General features: G+C 34.1%; 1 protein-coding gene across 8 annotated transcripts in view; it reads right to left on the reverse strand.

The window, feature by feature from the left end:
- LOC148628804 (cAMP-dependent protein kinase catalytic subunit alpha) overlaps positions 1 to 23425 on the reverse strand; it is a 74892-nt gene that overhangs the window by 37698 nt on the left and 13769 nt on the right. For 5 of the 8 annotated variants that reach the window (XM_088594838.1, XM_088594866.1, XM_088594828.1 and 2 more), the window contains exon 2: positions 18727 to 18863. In XM_088594838.1, the coding sequence (XP_088450964.1) occupies positions 18727 to 18835 (109 nt within the window). In that variant the 5' untranslated portion in view covers positions 18836 to 18863. Of the gene's footprint in view, positions 1 to 6906; positions 7401 to 18726; positions 18864 to 22716; positions 22789 to 23425 lie in introns of those variants that run through there. The other 3 variants (XM_088594849.1, XM_088594909.1, XM_088594890.1) reach the window with 3 other exon arrangements.

Raw genomic sequence — 23425 nt, forward strand, 5'->3', positions numbered from 1 at the left:
ATGTTAATTTCTGTTCACTATGACATTTCAAACAAAATATCAAAAATAAAAATATGTAGGCTTTTTACCCATGAATCACATTTTGCATGATCCTTAGCTTGAGTGCTACTTAATTTGTTTTAATATTATTCTGAGGATTTGTTTGTTTTCTCATTCTGGTACAGTTGTTTGTGTTTTTGTTCGTGAGCATTTGTTTGTTGTTCTGAGAACACGTTTGTTATCTAATGTAAACGTCTGAGCGAAAATAGAACTTCGTTTCGGACCCGTAGTTCCCTTAGTGCTAATAGGTAGCAACTGTGTTTTCATTATTTATTTTTTTGTACATTGAATTTGTTATTGCAAAATCATGAATAGATCACTAAATAGGAAGTCGATGAGCATGCGTGACATACACTGCTTGGGTAGAACACAATATTATTTTATCGCTCAAGTATATACAAAAATTTAATAAGCATGCTCATGGAACACAAAGGGTCCGCTGCTACCAGATAAATGGTGAAAAGAACCAGGTATATATCGGAATGACAAGTGCCTCGTTTTGAAATTTTTGCTACCTTTGATGTAATTGATGGTATATTTTTGCACCGATTGCTGTGTATATTTATAGATGTTCTCAAACACTGTCAATTTATCTGGAATATTTTTAGAAAAAAAAAACATGCTATTAAGGACTTAAATAGTACTCCAGCTAAGGATCATGCAAAATGTGATTCATGGGTAAAAAGCCTACATATTTTTATTTTTGATATTTTGTTTGAAATGTCATAGTGAACAGAAATTAACATATGGTTTTTCAAATAACCTGTGTTCTAAATTGCACTCAAAGACAATAGAATCTACTGGATTTTCAGTGTGGATTATCTCCTAAGAGCAGGCATATTTGAATAAATAAATACACATTTCATAATATAGACCCATAAAACAACTTAATTACAAAAATAAAAATATGTTGCCTTTTTTTGAGGTGTATCACATTTTTCAGATTTTGCATGATTCTTACAAAGGTAGCTACTTAACATCAATTTTCATAATAAATTGAATTTCCATTTCTAATTTCTAAGATTATTTACGAGAGGAATAACACCAAGCACTTGATGTTGTGTAGATTGCAATGGAAAGTGTTCAAACGAATAATCGGATTGTACCCTGATCGACCATTGAGACAGAAATAGGATTAATCTTTCAAAACCTAATAACTTTGATACCACTGTAATGAGAAAAATTAAGAAAAAATATATGTACAGCTTTAGAGTGACCTTGCTCTGCATACATACCATAGGAGTGGAATTAATGCTCGGAACCACAACAGAAAATACTTATTATCTAGGGGACACAACTTTATCATTTATTATTGTCGAAGGGAAACATTTGATGCTGCAGTTTTTCTACAGCTACCGACACCTTTTTCTAAAAGTGCATTTTGAAGGTTTTTTTGTGTTGTATGAAGGTGGATCTTGCAACAGGGAGAAAATTTTATCAACTGTATAGACATCAGCTATCTTTTGACAGAAAAAAAACCAATAAAACAAACGTTTATTTAAACCCACAAAAAGATAGACCAATCGAAGATGTTCATAGTCTTAAACAGAAGCTACTACTGAAATATTGTTAATTCTGTAGTATGTAGTAAATGAAGAGTTTAAACCATCTCATAGACCAAATTTTGTAGTGCGACTATAACGTCATCAACCTTTTTAATGATTTACTTGTTGAATATTGCTACTAAAATTAAATTATAAGGAATGACTTTTATATCCTTTTGGTCTATGAAGAAATAACCTCAATCATGTGATGCACACTTCCTTAAAAGGCAGTTTTTAAACGATGTTTTGGAACCTTCCGAAATAAATTTTGAAAGTTCGCTAAGAAGGACAAAAGCCTTTTAAACCATATAGATACTCAAAGGTTAAAGAAGTGTACTTTAAACAACTTACTGATAGGCAAATACATTCACTAATTTTTTTCCTTAACAAGTAATATATATTAATAACATCAAGAACAGTTTCTTCAATAACCTTGTGGATACATAAATAAGTAACTTTTGAATATTAAAGACACTTATGTGATGGCAGAGCAAGAAATAAAATTCAACCTGATTAGGAACGCATTGAAATGTACATCAATGTGCAATGAGGTGGAAATTTCCGGTCCGTTAAAGATGAATCAATAGTATTTAATTCATAAGTAATAGACGGATAAGTCATATTGAAGAGATAAGAGTCTAAATTTGCATGGGGTTAATATCTAACCAAACTACAAATTTGAAAGTTAAAATGTAATAATTCCCACGTAAATTGAGACATGCTCATTTGGGCATAACGGACAACGACAGTTCTAAATTTGAAGTCACCTTCTCTTTTAAGTGTTAGTGTTTGTAAGAATCAGGCAAAATGGGGAAATCAGACACATGAATGTCAAAACCCCTCCGATATGCCCATATAATTTCAATCAATAATGCTTTCTCTACTTGAAAAGACCATCATTTGATCTCTGCATTACTGGATCTGCCCAGGAACTTTCAATAGAATGTTAGAAAAATGAGATTTTAACTCAATTTCACAAAATGATATGGAAAATCTTATCTTTTTTCCTTGATTCTGATTCTGCAAATATTCGAATTAAAGTTTCAAAATGGTGGTATTATTCATACCATGTTTTACCCACTGCCTGATTCTTACGGAGTCAGCCACTTAACGCAGCTATACAAAGGTGAAAACGTACAACTTTCTGTTTTGATTTTTACCTTAAAAACGGTGGTAAATATTCTATTGCATTTGAAATAATGCATTTTTTGTACAGCGATATCCTATGGAACACTGATGCCAAATTTCATCGAATTCCGTTCTAAGAAGTAAGTAAAAAATGTTAACAGACGACGACGACGGACGCCAAGTAAGGCCAATAGCTCACTTGGTCGATGAGCTAAAATTATTCGAATGCTAAAGAATAGGTGAAGAGTTCAATTTTTGTCTCCGGAGTTTTCCAATTATTTTTTTTATGGGGGGGGGGGGGGGTCGTCGTGAAATTAATTAGAAGGATCATCTGCTCTACATTTATAATTTCGGGATTAAAGCAAGGGTCATAGTACTAAACTATTAGATATTATAGCACATGTACTATATAGAGACAGATCCACTTTACCACACCTTATAACTTTGGTGGTCAAAACGGAGACGTCATATGGCCAAATACCTCTAATGAACTTTGACCCGCGTCAAACGAAAAGACACTAAATTCAAAGCGATACTTGGATGTCGTGCAAGAATTTCAGTTAAATTAATTACAAGTGTGAAGTGTATTAGAGACTTTAAAATCTTTGGAATGCTTGACCAAAAATAGGATAAAATAAAATATATACATAAAAATTCCCAACGATGTTAGAACTGTCAAATTTGCGATGCAAATTTTTGGTCGTTCCCTCCGCAGGACTCGAACTCGTACCGATGTGACATCTATGGCAACCGCCTGCACAAAGTCCAGCGCCCTAGACCACTCGGTCAGCTTGGCTATATTAGGCAATACAGCCTAGCTGGCCGAGTGGTCTAGGGCGCTGGACTTTGTGCAGGCGGCGTTTCCATAGATGTCACAGCGGTACGAGTTCGAATTCAATGGAATCAATAATCAGGGGCGGAGCAAGGAAAAAAATATATTTTTGAAATATTCTTCTAAAGTGGGTGCAATGTAAATATCTTTTGTTGTAAAATTAGCCAGAAATTAAAGTTTCAACCTAAAACCGCCTTAATCTACCCCTGACAACCCATGCTTTTCAAATTTTAGGGGGGCGCACGCCCGCCACGCCCCCGCCTGAATCCGCCCCTGATAATTGAAAGTATGTGGCCATATAACGAGGAAGCAGTAAACTACTAGTAACATGCTAAGACAGGAGAATGGTCCGAATTCATTAAACCACAGGAAGATCATAAAAGGATCATCTATACAAAGAAATAGTACTATAACTTCTATTCGCAAAGAATGATAGTTTTGTACAGATCAGTAATGAGAGAACCCCGTGATTTATTTGTTTACAAAGTTACAAATGAAGTGATAGTAGTAAGAGACCATTAGTCAGTCTGTACTAAAATGACACTTTCCACAATGAACGTCATATCACAAATAGAAATCAAAAACAAATAGTTTGCCTTTTATAGAACACAGTGTTTAGTGATAATAGTATTTGCCCTGTGTTGGTGTGCAAACAATTTAGTTGTAACAGTAAAGATTAAATACTAAGCCAGACTTTAAACGCACACTTTGTTTTCAATTTCTTTTATATTTCAAATGACTAAATAGATATGCTTTTTCAATTATTCATTAGCCTTATTGTCATACAGGCGAATAATTAAGAACACAACCCGGAACAGGAATTTTATGGTCCTGAATATTTTAAAGTCATCATGATATTCATTAATATTTTGTATTTGCTGCTAACTTAGGCTGTGAATATATTGCCAATAAAAGTAATGTCCAGTTTGTGCCTCTATACTTCGAGATGTTCCAAAAACTTACTCGGAATTTTCAAGTATGAATAAAATATGTACATGAATATGTACATATATATATGCTAATATATAAGAAAGAATAAATTTGTACTAAATTTAGGTCTCGCTTTACAGGCTTAAAGAAATTTAAAGAAATAAGACCAGTAGACCACTGAACCAGAATTAACATGCAATCTACCAGTGGTTGGGAAAGAAATTTTGAAAATGAACCATATCCTGTCAGAAGGGGCAAACGGTCCATTGCTCCCTGCCTTCCCATCCCCTGATCTACCCCGTGATATTGAAATATACCATAAGCCAAGTCATCAAAAACCCTAAACTAAGTACCAATGTATACAGTACCAAAATAATCAGCAGTAAAATGTACCAACATCGCGAAAGAGCAGGAAGTTGAAATATACACGAGTTAAAACATGGAAATGTACCAGAAAGCTGGTGGCATTTGAAACAGTTGTGAGATAACACGATATCATATTTCCTAATAGTGGTAATAATAAAATGATACTATAGGATTGAGTCTGCAATCCTTTTGGCAATTCAAACAAAATCAACGTCTTTATAAATCACTTCCAATCAATTAAATATAGTTTTTGACATAATATGACCTTGCTGTTATCTAGTATAAGATGTAGGAGATTTTCATCTAACAGACAACCATGATGTTTTTTACATTAATGCGTGCAGTGCCTGCTTGTTGCTTTCTTTTTATAGAAACTCATGCAGTTGTAATTCTGGTGTTTATATAGAGGCTTCATTGCAATAGATTTACTAAGTTATAGAGCTATGTTAAGCATGCTTTTGTCTTCTTCCAATTCATCAGTTCTTTTCATGATTCTGAAATTTCAGAAAGTGAACGTGACAGAGAAAATGTTTATCATATTACAGAGGCACGAGTTTGCAAAAAAGAATTCTTCGAAGGGCACTATCCTGATTGTATCTTCAGAACCCAGAGATAATGAAAGGTTATTTGTATTATATTTAGAAAAAAAAATAAATATTGTAAAACTTCATACTGGCTAAGCGAAAAATGAACGCCAGTATTTAAAGCATCTTAAACCAAAACGAGTTTGTTTACTTTCACAACACAAATTAAGTCCATCAAAAATTTTTAACAAGAGATGAAAGGGAATAAGATAAGAGTAATCAAAAGGGAAAAAAGAGCGTCAACCCCTGAGATCTGGAACTACAAAGATAAAAGACAATTTGTCTGTATCTTCATATGAAAGTAGGCCAAGAAACTTAGTATATAATGAAAAGTAAATAGGTTTTTTCATATAGTTTACAATGTACCAGATCCTAGATCAATAGCTCAGCCAGATGCATGATTTGTATAAGGCAAAAAAAAATGTGCATCTACGTATGAAAAAGAGTACAACAATCTCGATAAGGTGGGACTTCAACTTAAAAAAAAATAGTGGCGTATCCAGGGGATGGGGGTTATTGGGTTGTTTACTCCCCTTGGTGCAAAAATGGGAAATTAACAGCCTACATTCTCACGTTTTCACAACCAGTTTGCGCCCTTTTCAAAATACTTATAACCGCCCTGCAAATGTCAATGTTAACAAATGCTACCAACTTACGAACAAATTTAAGACAACAAAGCTTTATCTCTTAATCTGCCTATTGTACGCAACACACCCTTGTACCCTTGCTTGTATAAATGCACTGAGGAAAAGCTGAAGTTCTCTTTCCTTCCCATTCGTCATCTAGTACTTGTATTTGTTGTCAAAAATAATCAACACAATAGCTTTTTAATTATTAATTGATATCGCATGTAGATATTTCCTGTAATAGCTTGCGTTTTCATTGTTTATACATATATTGATCACAATATACCGAACAAATTAATATCATTTGCAATTATTTGTGGATATAGATACCGACAAATCCCTAATTAAGTCACAACTTTTGGCAAGAATTAACTGACATAATGGACATAAACACGCTTTGTAATCTCCTTTTCAAGGGTGTTTGAAGACTTAAATAATCCTTTTTTCGTAGAAAAAAATAATTGGAATACAACAATAAAATGTACCTAGGTGTTTGAAGTAATTAACTTCAACAGAAATCCGAGTCATTTAAGTAAACATCACATTTAGAAAACAGACGAGTAAGGATGGCCACACGCGTCGTAAATCATTCTCTTCGCACTTGTGTAATGATGAACCTATCTTTCAACTAAATACTGACAGTTAAGGCACATCATGACAAAATGCACATAAATCATCGCACATGCATTTCATATATGTAACAGTTGTGGCACCTTTTCTCCTTTACCTAGGTTTAAAATTCCTGCAAAATACCGGTACAATGTGTCTACATACTAACTTGTATAACACATTTATACAAAAAAAAATGCATTTACCCCAGTTTTCAAGTATAGAGCTATAAAGGTGCATGTACTTACAGAATTTTCCTTCTTTTTCCTCCTTTTCTGACAACTTCGCGTCCCCCATCACGTCAACTATATTCCAAAAACACAGTAGATGAGCTTGTATATTTTGACAACGATATAATCCTGTCTAATCTTCCCTTCTCTAAACCATCAACAGAGGATTTTAAGAAGCCAGGTGAGAGGTTCCTGATCGAAAGTATTCGCCGAACACTGATGTTCAGGAGAAATATAGAGAGGTAGATAAAACTCTATCTGTTTTATAACGTTAAAAATAAACTTGCACTGCTTCAAAACTTCTCTGTTCCCCGCACACTTGAGAAAATCCTGATTAAAGGCTTATTTCGAGTTTAAAATAAACCCCTGAATGTGAAAAAGTTCTAATCCTCCTTGCAAAAGTAGATGCTAGGCATATTTACCAATACCTATACCTAAGAGCGAGTCCCCTTGCGATGTGTACCGAGATATCACAAATTATGTACGTACTATATGTAAACTAATTTTGTAAATGATTACAGTCATATATTTATCAATAACATTTGATAATGCGTTTGAAAGTCATATGGATAATTTAAATTTAGGACAAAGTCGGTCTGTAAATATTTATAAATTATGTACCAATTGAATGTAAATGTTAGAAATTTGTAAAAGCGCTGTTAACTTCAATTTAAAGCGACTTCATATTAGCATTATATAGACACGCCATTTTCCGGGCGGTTTCCTAAATAGACTATGTTCACCTTTGATCTGAGTAAATAAATATGTTTGAAATATATATTTTACAGATGTTAACAAAATTCTATTTTAGATTTACATTGTCAAGGCATCAAAAGTCTTATCTTTACAAAAGAGAATACAGCTGCATTACCGGTATATAATGATACCAATGGCGGATTTTCCGGGGGAGCTACTAGGCTTAAGCAACCCCCCTCTCTCACCCGCGCTTCTTAAAAATAATAATCACCACCCACCATATAATTCATTAGTCTTATCTCGTACAACTATGGGTGAAACAAATTAACACCCAGTATTACATATCAAATATGTTTCAGTCGATTTATTTCGCGTCATATGTCACCCCCCCCTCCCCACCACGACCACAAGTTAGAATGTTTACGAATACTGAAGTGCATACAATTACATGCACCGTATAAACAAATATATGTCCAATGATTAGATAAAGAATTATTGATACAATTGTAGGTGAATGAATGACTGCAAACTAACTATCGGACTATAAGCATAAAGCGACTTATAAATAATGTTACTTAATATCACCAGCATTATCTTAAATGACACAATGTATTAACAAATGACAATAGCCTATAACATAATGTGAATTGGAAAATGAAGCCGATTTTACATCAATCCTTTAAATCTTATAAACCTGTGGGATGTTTGCCTTGCGAGACCCAAGACTTGTGGTTCTATAAGATAAAACCATTTTGAGTTTTGAAAAGAGTCGACGTCGGGCACTTGATTTGTATATTGGATAAAATGTATATTTTAGCACAAAATCTTGATTTTCCATAAATTCACCCCCTCCCCCAATGAACCACTCGGCATTGAGTCCATCTAAACAGAATTATTCGCTCCGCTCGCTAATAAATAAAAAAGTTAATAAAAAATCTGAAATTTGTTCAGCTCCCCAGCTGACCAAGGTCTGGATCCGCCACTGGATACTTTTCAGTATATAAATACTCGGTCTTTCTTATCTTTGCATGATTGCAATGAGGCGCGATAGAAAAAAAAACAAACAGACACACACACACACACACACAAAGCAGAAAGGTAAGACATAATATGAACTAAGGCATGGACATTGACAAGGACCCAATAAGTCTATTGGTGTGGTAAACTATAGTTATCCCAACCGTATATAGCTGTTAAGCACGAGGAGAACTAACAGTCTTACCCAAATGAACCAGCTAAGCAACTGATAAGCATAGCAGAATACTGACACTATTCATATATAGCTTTATTTATGCTATTGCTGTAGGCGTTAGTGAGAGAAATGCATGAATAGGGTAATTTTAAGTGATACCCATCTTTTATTATTTAATGGGACTGGGACTTACTGTGTAATATACAACCCACACCTCCAAACAATTGAAAAGGTGTAAATTACTTGCAAGAACCAGCAGTGGGTGGCACATGGAACATTTTGTTTAAAAAAGTCCTCCATTTTATGTCATAAATGCTTCCTTTCTAAAAACTGGATGTTACGACAATTATAGAGAAATAAATTACATAGAAAGCACTGACATTATCCAAAAAAAGGGAGATAACTCTTTATTTTGTGCAAAATTCGGTTGTTTTGTTAAGGAACTTTAAATAAAATTATTTTCTGAGTCATCAATTGACAATTAAAAAAATCTTTGACATACCTTTTGTATGATATAGACATTACATTGGAACCAAAAATTCAGTGGAAAAAAAATATGTTGCGCCACCAATACCACAGGATTTGCCTGAGTTTTACATAAAAAGTCTCTCAAAAGCATGCAACACGTAAGAAAACCATCATCTACAATGTAGACATTTCTTTTTTACTGAGATTCAATACAGAACTCTTCAAAGACCAACACGTGTCAGTTATTTAGGAGAATCTAATGTACAATGAAAGATAACAATCCAATTTTCAAATTTTAAGGTACACTCAAATAATACCAAGTTTAATAGTGTGAAAAACACTGAAAAATTCTCATTACACAATTCTGTCTCAAAGTCAATCCAACACGTCTGGAATTTATGTAAAGTAAGCCAGCGAACATTTATTTTACTTTCTTCTCATGTAGTATAGGAGAAATTGACGGTTACTGCCCTGATATCAACTGCGTACTCAAGAAGACTATTATGTAACCCGAAAATAATCTATCCCAAGCCTCTAGTTCAATTCTGGGAATATTATGCAAACCAAATACCTAAATAAACCAGATAATTATATAACCTGGAACAAATATCCAGTGTTGACCAAATGCCGATATTTAAAGTGATCAGTCGGCCAAAAAACCCAGTGAACATGGGTTTCAAATTATATTGTTGCCAGATCCACATCTGAGCTGATCGAATGCGTGTATCTTAAGCGGCCAGTAGACTTGAAGAATCGGTTTTTAAAGATTTCACTGTAAATAATCCTAAGTTCACAATAGCAGCCTATCAACTTGAAGATCCGATTTCCGAGGTTTCACTGTAAATGCCTATTTCTGAAGCGACTAATCAAGATACCGTTTACTGCTAGACCCACGTCTGGGATGACCAAACGCTTATTTCTGGAGCGGGTCATTAACGTTAAGTTATGTTTGTTTGTTGGAGTTTAACGTCCGAACAGCAATATTTCAGCTATATTCAGACGATGAACATGAAAAGGATGATAAAATGAACATGAAATGATGATGAAATGCAAAAAAAAGGATGGGACAAAAGGATAATAGGGTCGACAAATTTTGATTGCCACCAGTAAAAGGGAGGGATAGGCAGGGTCGGGCAATGTAGCCTCCTGTGGCGGAGCGCAAAGGTTCCTACTCCTATCGAATACCACAGCAGGGTTCTTTAACGTACGAGGAACGCGACATCTTCCCAACACGATGTACCACTTTGGTTTGCGGTCAGGTTTTCCGTATTATAGCCTGACAATCCCACCATGTAACATTCCAGGGGTACCCCATTCCACCACCTGGGGCACACAACCCAGTTGCTCTGTGGGCAGAGCGCCTAGCCCGCGGCTAGGTTTCTGAGCACTATTTAGTCGCTTTTTACGACAAGCTTAGCGCTGCTGCAGGCCTATTCATTTGACACCCGGACCTGCACGGGGACATAAAGTTAAGGTTCAGTTTCCATACTTTTCAATGTTCATAAAAATAGGCACATGCATGCATGTCTTAAGCTATGTTTCATGAGTTAAATAAACTTAGTAAACATGCACCTTTTGTACTAGACAGACAAAAACACAGTTCAATTGAATGCATGTAACAATGATGGAAACAATACGGATTTCACATCATTCAATATGATTGAAACAAGTTCACTGTATGTAGTACAGAGCTTGTAAGGACATAAAGGCCAAATATTTAAGGAAACCCATGATAAAAGATAAAACTCACAAACAAAACGTAGAAGGAAAAAAGAAAGGAGAAAATAAAAAAATGATACATTCTGAAATCGAGTGAGAGACAAATGAAACAAAACATAGCGAAAGCTCGACTTCATACTTCATAAAAAATGGGGACTTTGGAGAATGCGCACTGTTGGGAATATCAAACCTTTTCTAGAAACATTTATTCATGCCATACACATTAGCAAACTGAAGACGTACGTGCTTTTTTTCGGCTATCGATAAAATCGATTCTCAGAAAACATCGACTGTTTGTTTAAACAAATAATACGTCAATTAAGTGACTCTGGTACTTGGACCAAATCACATTAGAATTTTTAAAGATGTTTCTGAAGTACCGACTGCCCATACATGTATACTCATAAATGTTTTATCTGGAAGTGGCGTTTTCCGAAATATATACAATGAGAACTTATTGCAAATTTTGAAGTTGATGGGCATTCTTGCCAATATACTATAGTAAATGCATTCCTTCGGACAAATGTCTTTTGTCTGTTTCGATTTTCTTTTTTTTGGATGTATCACACAAACCAATGTCCCAAAATTACAGTAGTTTAAACATACCGTATCAACCATCAACCCATATCACCACTTTATGCATGCGATACAGATTTTGGCATGTAATGGTTAAGTATATGCAAAGATGAGTATGACACTGCAATCGAGCCAAATTGAAATTCCACAGAGTTACTGATTTGTATAACATCTCTTAACTTGGAGGACAAAAATTATGCGTCTTTCCGCAGAAGCCTTGACTCATTTATATATACATTGTTCATATGTTAAGAGCAAACTATAATATTTTTGGTATGCATTATCAATGATAGTCTCAGACTATATTGCAAATTTCTATGTCTCATTCCTAAGACTTTTACCGCACTCTTGGAACCGCATCCTCAGACCTATATCACATCCTCAGACTTATACCGCACACTCAGACCTATATCGCTCCCCTATGTTCCACATCTCTGTTTACTTTAAAATAGTCGAATTACATAATACTAGTATAGTGTACATAACATGTTAACATATGTATCGCATGCCGAATCAACCCAAAACCTGTACAGGGGCTATATAATACTAACCCCTGACCTATATCACCTTAAGTGTATATCTTGTTTCAATTATTTCCTAAATTCTTCATTTTGTCGTTCTGCGTTCTTTTTTTTCTTGTGTTTCTTTCAAATCAACAATAAATCAATCTATTCAAATAAATTTAGCTACGCTTAAATTGGCTCTGAATGGAATGTCGATTATAAATTCATCTAGTTAATGTAATAAATGAATAATTCCTGTCTACTTTAAAATTTCCATTGATCTAACCATCATTAGCATTTCATATACAAAGATATCACTATTGAATCAAAGCTCTTTCAAAAAGCATATGATGCCTTAATTACTATTCATATTTTTAGTTCTTAGAATATTTAACTCAATATTCTCGAATCAAAAGTGATTAAAGCTATACAGCAAATACACCATTATCTTTTTTATCATTTGCTATTAACGACTCAAATCTATCTTTATCAAGTCTAAACTTGAAATGAATGAGGTTGCAGCAATTTATTGTATACAAAAAGAAATATCTACTTTATAAACGTTTTATTTTATCTGTTAATTCGTGTCTTGGATATAGGCCAATTTATTCAAAAATACAGTATAAGAAAGATAACTCTATATTGCATCCTACCACAACATGTCTGTGTATCGCATTAATATTTCTATAGACTTCTATAGTGAAGTGCATATTTTTAGGATTCAAAAAAAAATGTAAATTGATTCAATAAAACTTTCACTTATGCAGCATCTCTAAGGACATGCGATAAAATAATTTCCCGCAAAAAAAAGTAAGGTGAGTCCACGAAGAAAAGTAGTCTTGAACAATAAATAGCCATTTTCTATACTTTCACTTTCGTTTTGAACTCATCAAGCCAATCTTTTCAGCGGAACATTTTTATGTTCTAATGTTAAATTTTCTTAACAAAAAGTTTATCATCTTATAGTGATATGTTTGCTCTATTTTACAAGTCATTGTTCATATCTTTTGACAAAACATTAGTTTGTAGAAAGGCAAAAAGAAAATGCACTATATTTTATACCCTCCATGTTTTGAAGTACACCCGCTCAGGGATATGCAATGCAATACTGGTACCTAATGGCCATCCCGCTAGAAAGATCACGTATTTTTTTTATTGCAGGATGGCTATTGCCCGATGAGCTTCCTATTTGTCTCTCTACACATGAGCCTGAGATTAATGTACGTCTTTAGCTACACGCTTAATTTTTTACTAGAATAAATGCAAAATTTATAGAATGTGTCAGATACATAAAGATTAACATTCTATAGAAGTGTAAATAAAATTTCCAAATTTCTTTAAAGTATAATCGATGAAAAACAGTGACTGCAGTCAAAAGTTACTTTACTAGAGCATCTGTTGTACATAACTATGTAGTAACCCATATTGAACCCAGTAATCATGTATTGTAACTTATTAACTTATTTAAAAAAGAAACTTTTAAAGGAAGTAGTTTTACCTGTTTGAGGGCTAGAACATTTTATATAGTAGAAGAACGCTCATTTATCAACACATGCAGTTTTATCACTACTAAGCCGAACCGTGACTGATATTCCGGAGACTGGACCAATCACCATATAAGGCCAACTAACAGAACACCGTCAGGACGACAAAGGTAGACTATAGGTCTTAAGTGTAAGTGTTTGTAAGAATCAGGAAAAATGGGAAAAATCAGAAACATGCATGTCAAAACCCGATAGATCTGATAATGTAAGATAATTCAAGGATACTCTGTTTGAAAAGACCGTTATTTGATCCCTCCATCACTGGCTTTGCGCAGAAACTTTTCCATAGAATCTTACAAAAATGAGGTTTTGACGGTGTTATCTGCCTTGAAATGTTCATTTTCAGTGCATTTTAATGAAACTGTCACTCAATGGTCCAGCATGATATGGAAAATCTTTTCTGTTTTTCTTGATTCTGATGGAGCAAACAGTCATATTACACTATATCAAAATGATGTTTTTTTTAATACCATGTTACACCAACTGCCTGTTTCTTGCAGGAACTGATACTTAAAAGATATAAAGCACCTGGAAGCATCTTTAAAAGTGATTACATATTTTATATCTGGTAGATTTACAATAATCCCCTGATATTACAAATAAATCTTCAGGGCAAATGACTTAGATGGCATAACACTTTTAAAAAGTTGATATTTATAAATTAGCACTGCTGTAGTTTTATACAGAACTCATCAAATTTTCCACGAGAAATGTCTGACCATTGTTGTTCAAAACTGGAATAAGCTTATTTAATGACAGTAATTCAAATATAATTGCTCCCAACAGCAAGATGAATACTAACTTGTAAATGAAAATTCAATTTAAAAAATTGTAAAAACTTTCAAATATTTCCCGTATTTTTCTTCATTTACAACCTGTCCGAAAAAAAAGTTTGTTTGTTTGTTTGTTGGGGTTTAACGTCCGAGCAGCAACATTTCAGCTATATTCAGACGATGAACATGAAATGGATGACAAAATGAACATGAAATGAAAAAAAAGGATGGGTCACAAGGATAATAGGGTCGACAAATTTTGATCGCCACTGGAAAAAGGGGGGATGGGTAAGGTAGGGCAATGTAGCCTCCTGTGGCGGAGCGCAAAGGTTCCTACTCCTATCGAATACCACAGCAGGGTTCTTTAACGTGCGAGGAACGTGGCATCTTTCCCAACACGGTGCACCACTATGGTTTGCGGTCAGGTTTTCCGTATTATAGTCTGACAAACAACCCCAGCATGTAACGCGCCAGGGGTACCCCATTCCACCACCCGGGGCACACATCCCAGTTGCTCTGTGGGCAGAGCGCCTAGCCCCCGGCTAGGTTTCTGAGCACTATTTAGTCGCCTTATACGACAAGCTTAGCGCTGCTGCAGGTCTATTCTTTTAACACCCGGACCTAGCACGGGGCCCGAAAAAAAAAAAAAAAAAAAAAAAAAAAAAAAAGCCTTGACTTCTGTTTAAAAACTTTAAAATAACCCTTAAGTTTGATAAAATATCTGATCCAGGCCCGACGAGAACATGAACAGACTGTCAAACTTAAATTCCATATTTTACTTATTTATTTATAGTACTTGCAAGGTCACGTTCGATAAAATTCTATGAATTGAGCATCTTAAACACAAGCGGTAGTCGATCACATTGTTCGTGTATATATTTTTGCCATTCAGAATAGATAGTGCATTTATAAATAACAATCAAGATACAAATTTGTGTTGAAGTTATCATCACAGAAAACTGGGATAAGTTATATGTTTACAACAGGGAAAAAAGTTCATGAATACAAGAATCTAAATCCTGCTGCAGACTTCAAAGGCAGCACAAGCCTGTATAGGCCATTATAAACGAAAGAACATTAGTGAGTGCACTCACATACCCCACGCGCGCCACGCCACGAGGTTTCAGAGGAGTTGCGTTCACAATGTCTTTTTCCACTATGAACAGTTGGAAAGAAAGTAGTCAAAACTCCCCAATCTAATTAAAACTAGATATCATTGAGATGGAATCAATCTTTGTGGGCCCCGCTGAGGTAAAAATCCTGTATATAAGCCATGCAAAACTCTTTACAGTCAAGACATAAACTATTGTGCAAAAATCAATAGTTAAGGTCAAAGGTCACCAACCATAGCACGTGACACATTGTCTTCAGGTGATCTACCAACATGTCAAACATCAAAAGCCTACATCGAAAGACAAAGTTACACGATTTTCTCACTGAAAAAAAAAACCACAGGATTTGACCTTGAGATCAAAGTTCAAGGCCATATGCTACTACCCATGGTATGCAACACATCGTTTTTATGTGATCTACTCATATGCAAAATATCAAAAGCCTACACTAAAAGACAAAAACTTACAGACCGGACACGAGTTTGTTACAGAAAAATATGGAATTTGACCTTGATGTCAAAGTTCAATTTCAAAGACCATTATCAATGGTACGCGACACATCGTCTTTACACTCACATGCAAAATATCAAAAAGCCTTCATCGAAAGACAAATAGTTACATCCCAAGTTAGAGTTTGTCACGGATGGACGGACAGAGCGATCACTATAGGGCAACCGCAACTTTTTGTGGCGGGGCCCTAATTAGACTTATCAACTGTCCCATTCAGTTACTGCATGTAGGATCTAACAGCACTCCATTATACTTTCTGTTCTGATGACCTTTCTGGTTAGCTAATCAAAGTCCATCTGTCATAATTTTGAAAGCATTAATCAAAGGGAAAACCCCGATGATTCTGAAAAGGTCATCTGAACAGAAAGTAGAATGGAGTGCTGATGGAGTGTTGTTAAATCCTATATATAGTGACTGAATGGAACAATAGATTGTCTGGCTACTACAAAGATTGTTGAATCAAAATGGTGGTATAATATGCACATCTTCACCTTACAATAATACATCCTTTAAAATATGGACGTAATCCATAGAGCGATTTTAAAGGAATAGCTAACAAGGTAGTGATGACGGACGGACGGACGGACCAGCCAAAACATTATACCCTACACAACTTCGTCTCGTGGAATGTAACAACAAAATGCAAATAAACCGGTAATCAAGTAACAACATAAAAATATAATGTTATAAATCCAGGTGGGATCTAGGATTGGAGTAAAAAAACACAAACGTGGCTTAACACCAGGAATTTAGCACTAAGCGTTTGGGGTCCCTTCTTGGACAACATCTGGATCTTCCAGTATATATATAAATATTTTGGATGTTGCATGCTACATCATGCTAAGAATACCCCCACTCAACCATTTCGGTATGCACATACAGTACAAGTCATCATGCATCAAAATATATCAAATATTTTTGCATTCCTTCCAAAAGAAGCTGAGAAAATTGTTGCTGAACTTTCCATCAAGCATCACCTAAAACTAATCTGTAAACGGAAAGTGATAAGAGTGATCTGGAAAGGGTAGACTCTTAGAAATCTGTTAGAGAAGAGCGTAGTGGGTAGTGATTGTAAATAATAGCACCCACTTTAATAAATGTGGGGGAATTATAAATACAAACACTCAGTGTGTTTACGTCAAAATCCACATCACTGAAAATGAGTCTAGACTCATTCTAACTACAACATATTAAAAGGAATCTACAGGTCATATACTCCAGATTATTGCATGTACTTCTGCCTTACAATAATCTCAAGAGACTAAATATGTCTGATTCTACAAAACGCATCAATCTTTATGGCAGAAGTTCTACTTTTTACAACATTCAACAATAATAAAACCAATTTGTAAAAAAAACAACTCATCACACATAACACAAACACGATAACAAGAACATCTTAACAAGGTCATAAAAATGCAAAAGCATTATCAATTAAATTAGTCAATTCTTATTATTTTGCAATGAAATCTCTTCTAAGCCTTTAGAATTCGAGTCACTTCAAATTCCATCAAACGTGTCACTGTTCTAGGCAACCTTGATCAATAGCTTTACTTTCTATCAGAAGAAAATCAGAGGCAGTACCAATAAACCAAGCACGTAGAGAATAATCTTGGCTTTTAGTTAATTGCCACTTGATTTTAGCAATCGTTTATATCTGATTATTTGTAATGATCAAATGACAAACGGAACACAAAGAAGATCTGACACTTTCAAATTTGTGATACCAATATAGTTTTGTAGTAAGCGTAATGTATAATATGGTTTTCTTGTTTGTCTTTTTCAGTTAATTCTGTAATTAGGTTTCTCTGTTAATTCATCGACTTGAATTTCTATTTGTGATAGTGCTTTCACTAAAAGCGAAAGGCAATACTTTAGATTTGGAATTTGATACGACGTTTTATTTTAGAATAGAGCATCATGATGGAAATATAAACCTGCAAGCACCAGTTGCTCTGGACGAACATATTTATGGTGTCAATTTAATTCTTGTTTAGATAGCAGTAAGCTGCTTAGGCATTCATATCTAATAATAAACACCAGTTTGGAATATTGAAAGTAAGGACTTTTTTGTATATTAAAAACCAAAAAAAGTATAATCGAAATTACTTTACCATTGATATATGCTCTTTTATTCAAACTAAGTAGCATTTTTAGTGATATTTAAACAAACGCAACGGAAATCACAAAACTAAGATTTTTATTTTTATTTTAAATCATCACACTAAAAACTTAATATGCAAAAACAAGAAAAATGGAGGAGTAAATAGTGCTATGGAAACGTTACTCCAGCAGTGCTAGAGGTTGTCTCGCAAGCTATTTTCTTACTTGGTTGGGGTATAGAGGAACCGAATTCCAACTTCTTACGTTGTAGGAGTATGGAAACATAAGTTAAAAAGCCTACGTGCAAGTAAACCCAAATGAAGTAGTGACGAAAAAAAGTCCTCATGCACTTGTTTCAGGAAAAGTGAACACAATACGTCTTACTTTTTCAAACTTTTACTGAAATTATAACTTGCTAAAGACATTTCCGAAAGGAAAGTTAAACTTTTGTACACCAGGACTTACTGTTTATCGTTATCGAAAGTAAAGTCTTGGCGTTGGTACCTGCCCATAATACTATTCAGTATGATTATACAGGTATCTCGTTTTCAGCACGCTTCAATCATGGTGCAGTCCGGTCATGCAGTAATAATACACAATTGATCTTTGATCTAAAGCATTATCAATTAATTAGATACTTACAGAATTCGGCCTGTTGTTTGGTATAGCCCTCTGAGTCGGATGATTTACTGTCGTGTTTACTTCCATGACCGTGTTTTTGCCCAAATATTTTGTGTATTATATCACTCATCTTCCCTGAATCGCTTGTCTCTCATACCCTTCAAAAATACAAAACGTACTAGAACCTATAAGAATGAATCAATTTCCACTGTAAAGGAAAGAATTGCATATATTGATTATAAATTACAAGCATGATCACTAACTACGAGTCTAAATAACGGTTATCTTCATATAAATGACAGTTGACTTTAGGGATTGTCTTAGAATATTCTGAACGGTGCACTCGACTTGTTTTGTACCTCATAAAATTCTGCAAAATTGATACATTGAGAAAGCATTTTATGTTTGTAGAAATTCACGGCGAATCATGAAAGCATTAAAATTTGCACTTTACAGACCTTCATGCTGATAAACAAAGTAAGAAGACTCGCGTAAAGGCATTAATCCATGAAAACACTCCGTATCTGCTTATACATATTGGTAAAAGTTGAACTTATACAATTAAATTTAAACAAAAGAAAAATTTTGATTTCAAGAATTACATGTTAATAATAAAAACAAGTAGTAATTCAGGTCTTATTAATGGCGATTTATGTTTCAAGAGCGTCTCAGAGAGCGATGTTGAAATGCATTATCATTTAGTGTCTGGTCGATTTATCATCAAGGAGTATAGACACTATTAAAAACCAGAAGTGCTAGAAGAAAAGGACTTTGTTAAGTAACCAATATATGATCGTAGTGAGTTTTAAAATAGCAACCATCACAGGGCATCTGTTTAGAAAGTAATAGCTTTCAGTTACTTTGCACTTTAAGAAGAAGTGTGATTTTGGGCGTTTCTAATATAGATAGAATAAAATCCCATGATAATGTATCTTAAGAATTTGGAGCACGAAACGCGGATTGAGATGAAGACAGAAATGAAGACAGAACTAAATATGTTATTACAAATTTTGCTTGTTGAACACAATACATATATTCAATTTTGAACAAAACTATACAGGGGAAGTCTCTTAGAAAACACGTGAAAACGTTAAATCGCGTTAATTATACTGTTTGTTTTTATTTTGTATTGTTAATTCTTTGGGTTTTGTATATTATTTTAGTAGAATTAAACCCGTTATTGAAATTATCTTATTTCTCAGAATGAAAGTTGCAGTTTCCTTGATCGACTTTGCATAAGACTAAAATAATATATGTGATGTGTTTCCTATTATAATTTTGAAAAAAAAGGGTAGGTAGGTAATGATTTTTTTATTATGTTATTTTTTTACATTGAGTCTATGGGAGAAACATTCTGACTTAAACAATGCTTATTGGAAAATGACCAAACAATAGTGTACACTATTGTAGATGAAAAATATGATTAATAGGGTAATAGGAAAGACACATTTTTTTTTTAAATTTGGCCTGAAATAAACAATCGACAGTTTATCTATTATATTCGATGTTACATATTTTCATCGACATAGTTTGCATATTTTCATCCTTCCTTTGGGTTTAAGCTTCTGTTTGTTTTTATTTGTTGTCACTAGTTGTTGTTGTACTAGTTACTGTTTTCATCATTATTCCTGAGTCTCATACGAAGTCGTATTATTCAAATCTCAGTGTAAATTCTAATCAAGCAAGTTGCCAGGTCAGTTCTTCAATCGATGTTTTCCAAGATCATCAACAAACTTCCTGAAAGCTTTGGTGAAATCCCAAGATGACATGTTTAATGGCCATCATACTTCTGACCCTATATGGACTAGTAAAAGACAATGCCAATAGCAAATAACATAATCAATATCTCACCAAAGGCACGTTCCCGCCAATACAGGCGTCTATCGTTCGTTGTGGCAGACGTAACAATGAATATATAGGAGCGCTTCATAGGTTTTAGTATTCCAAAAACACGAAAACTCCTAAATTGTAATTCAGTGGCTTTTATGTGTAATTGGCACTCGAGACCACACGAGAGTTGGACGGACAAATGATTTGATTTCGATTGGATTAATGGTCTCTGTTGACTATTCTTATTAGTATATGACGTCGATACAGTTCAGCAAGTCTAAAACGAACCCCGTTAGAACTTTAATAAAATACTGTTTAGAAAACACAGGCATTTTTGAACAGGTTTTGATGGTGCAACCTGAAAGTTTCAATAAGTTAAATAAAACTTTCGGATTATTCATGATTTTCCCAAGAGGGTTTCTGATAGAATGAACTGACAAATACGGAACTAATTGATTTTACTAACATCTCCGAGGTACAAACAAAACGGCCAAAAATGACCGAATTTCATGCTACTTCCATTAGTTTATCTTCCATGATATTATTGGAAAAGGACAGGTTGCAAGTTAAAGCGTTAGCATTTGAAAAAAAATTCTCGAAGGTAGAAATACAAGTTATTATTTGACTATATTTAGCATATAAAACTAAACTGAATACGAGACGAAAACACAACTGCATGCTTTAGAAGCATTCTAAAGACTCGATGAAAAATACCATTTATTTCAAACTCAAACAATAATATAATTTGTTACTTTTTTTCTTTCCATGGAAACCGATAGGGTGATCATTCAATAATGGGGGCAGATAGGGTAGGGGTGAAATAAAAGAGACAAGTAACAATGGAAAAGAAATATCAAAACTGCAAATAGAAAACAGGGTTCGTGTTCTGCTCCGACCAATCCGTTTCACGATTTTCACCTTTAACTCATTAGCTCGCCAACACTAGCACCGAAGATAACTTAAATCGGCTTTTTGTTACTACATGTACGTCACAAGAGTTGAAGACCAAGCAACATTGATTCCATAGCTAAGCAAATTGGAATATAATGTAGACCATTTATATCGTGATGGTATTCATATCTCAATTTTTCACACTGCTAGCCATTTATTCTGCTATTAGCTTTCATCATCAGTTAAGACACTCATTTACATACAAGGCTATAGCCTTAATTAACGGTATTATACGTCGGCTCTGATTGACTACCGTCCAATCGATGCCGGGTTTGGCTCTAAATTAGTGTCTGAATATAAAAATTAATGAGAAAAAAATCTTAAACGCACAGTTAAGTTATAGCTTAAATTTGATAATGTGTGTTAGTTGGACCTCATCTACACTTGTTATGTACGCTATACTCTCTCCTAACTTCGCTGTTGCACTTCACACATTAAAAAGTAGCAGTCTTTGTAAAATTGTAACCGGGTGAGATTCATGCGTGTCAAAATCCACCAAATTCATTTTTATTTCAAACTCAGTAACATTTACATACCACAAAACCGATCTAACTTTGTCAATTGGTCCTTGCAATTTTGATATAAAATTATATAATTTTGCAAGAGTTACCGTTCTTGATTCAGTTTGATTAGGTTGATTTTAGTCAGATATCAATGTATGATTTTCTAAAAAGTACAGATCTGAATACTGAAAAGACTATTGTTACTCAAAAGTATAGTATATGTACACCAAAAAAGCATCAGTCGTTCGGTGGATTTTTTCTACAACATAAATCAAATCAGACAGTGTCTGAATTTTATATAGACTAGTACTAAATAGTATACCTACGTAAGTTTTAATTGCATGTCTACATTGTTTTACGTATAAGTGCATTGAAACTTCTTTTATTAGTGGCGTGACATCACTAGGTGACATTCATCCCCTCCACTATTTATTAGGCACCATTCCATGTAAAATTCGAAGTTATGTGTCACGTGATAGGAATATTTATTTTTAACATTTGAAGTTCTCTGATTCTGGCACTTTTCTTTAGGATATATTATTTTTAATCACAATGCACTATGAGTAGGGGGACGTAATTCATGTCAGATCAATAATTTTCGCATTTTTCTTGCAAAATGTTTCCGTCGTAAAGGGAAAGCCATTGAAGAACAAAAATAAATTATTGCACTTTAATTGTTCCTTAGCTTGACTAGTTATACTAAATGGTATCTTCTCCAGACTATTACCTGTCTGTTCTTCTAAGATGGTTTCTTTTCAAAGAAAGCATTAGAGAACATTGTCTCTCAGGAAGATATTTCATGGACTACAAAGATAGCACTAGAAATTAAATGAGTTATAAAAGATGAACTATGGTATATATAACCAATCATTGTTTTTTTTTAAATTCCTTTTTGGGAGCATTTTAAACACGAATTTTTTTTGTAAATTATATTTTGAAAACTACCGTGTGCCACTTATCCTTACATACTTGTCTGATTTTTATGATGTTTCTACATTGTATCAGATACAAGTTTATAGGATTTTACTTCCTCTATGGCTGTCACTTTTTGTCTGTCGCAGTTACGGCTACGGTTAAATATTTGATATTTTTTTTCAACCAATTAACTTACTGATTCCAGAGTGTCTTGGACAATACAAGTTCGACTGAAATGTCTGTAATGACAAATTGCTTTGATAAGTAGCGGTGCAAATTTCTGTAATTAAACTGGACGTGTACCCTCTATCTGATAATGCACAAATGATATACTATTTCCCTTGATTTGCGCATTTGAACAAAACCTATAAATACAGTCAAACATGCGTGCACGCAAATGCCAATCTTTACTTTAAGAACAATGGGTGTTGTAGGAAGCAAAATAAAATTCAGGCTTTAAGTAGTACCCCAGCTAAGAATCATGCAAAATGTGATTCATGGCTGGAAAGCCTACATATTTT

Source organism: Perna viridis, chromosome 1 (genome assembly GCF_037379345.1).
Source record: "Perna viridis isolate PV_CMFRI_1.1 ecotype Kerala chromosome 1, ASM3737934v1, whole genome shotgun sequence".
NCBI classification, from domain to species: Eukaryota; Metazoa; Mollusca; class Bivalvia; order Mytilida; family Mytilidae; genus Perna; species Perna viridis.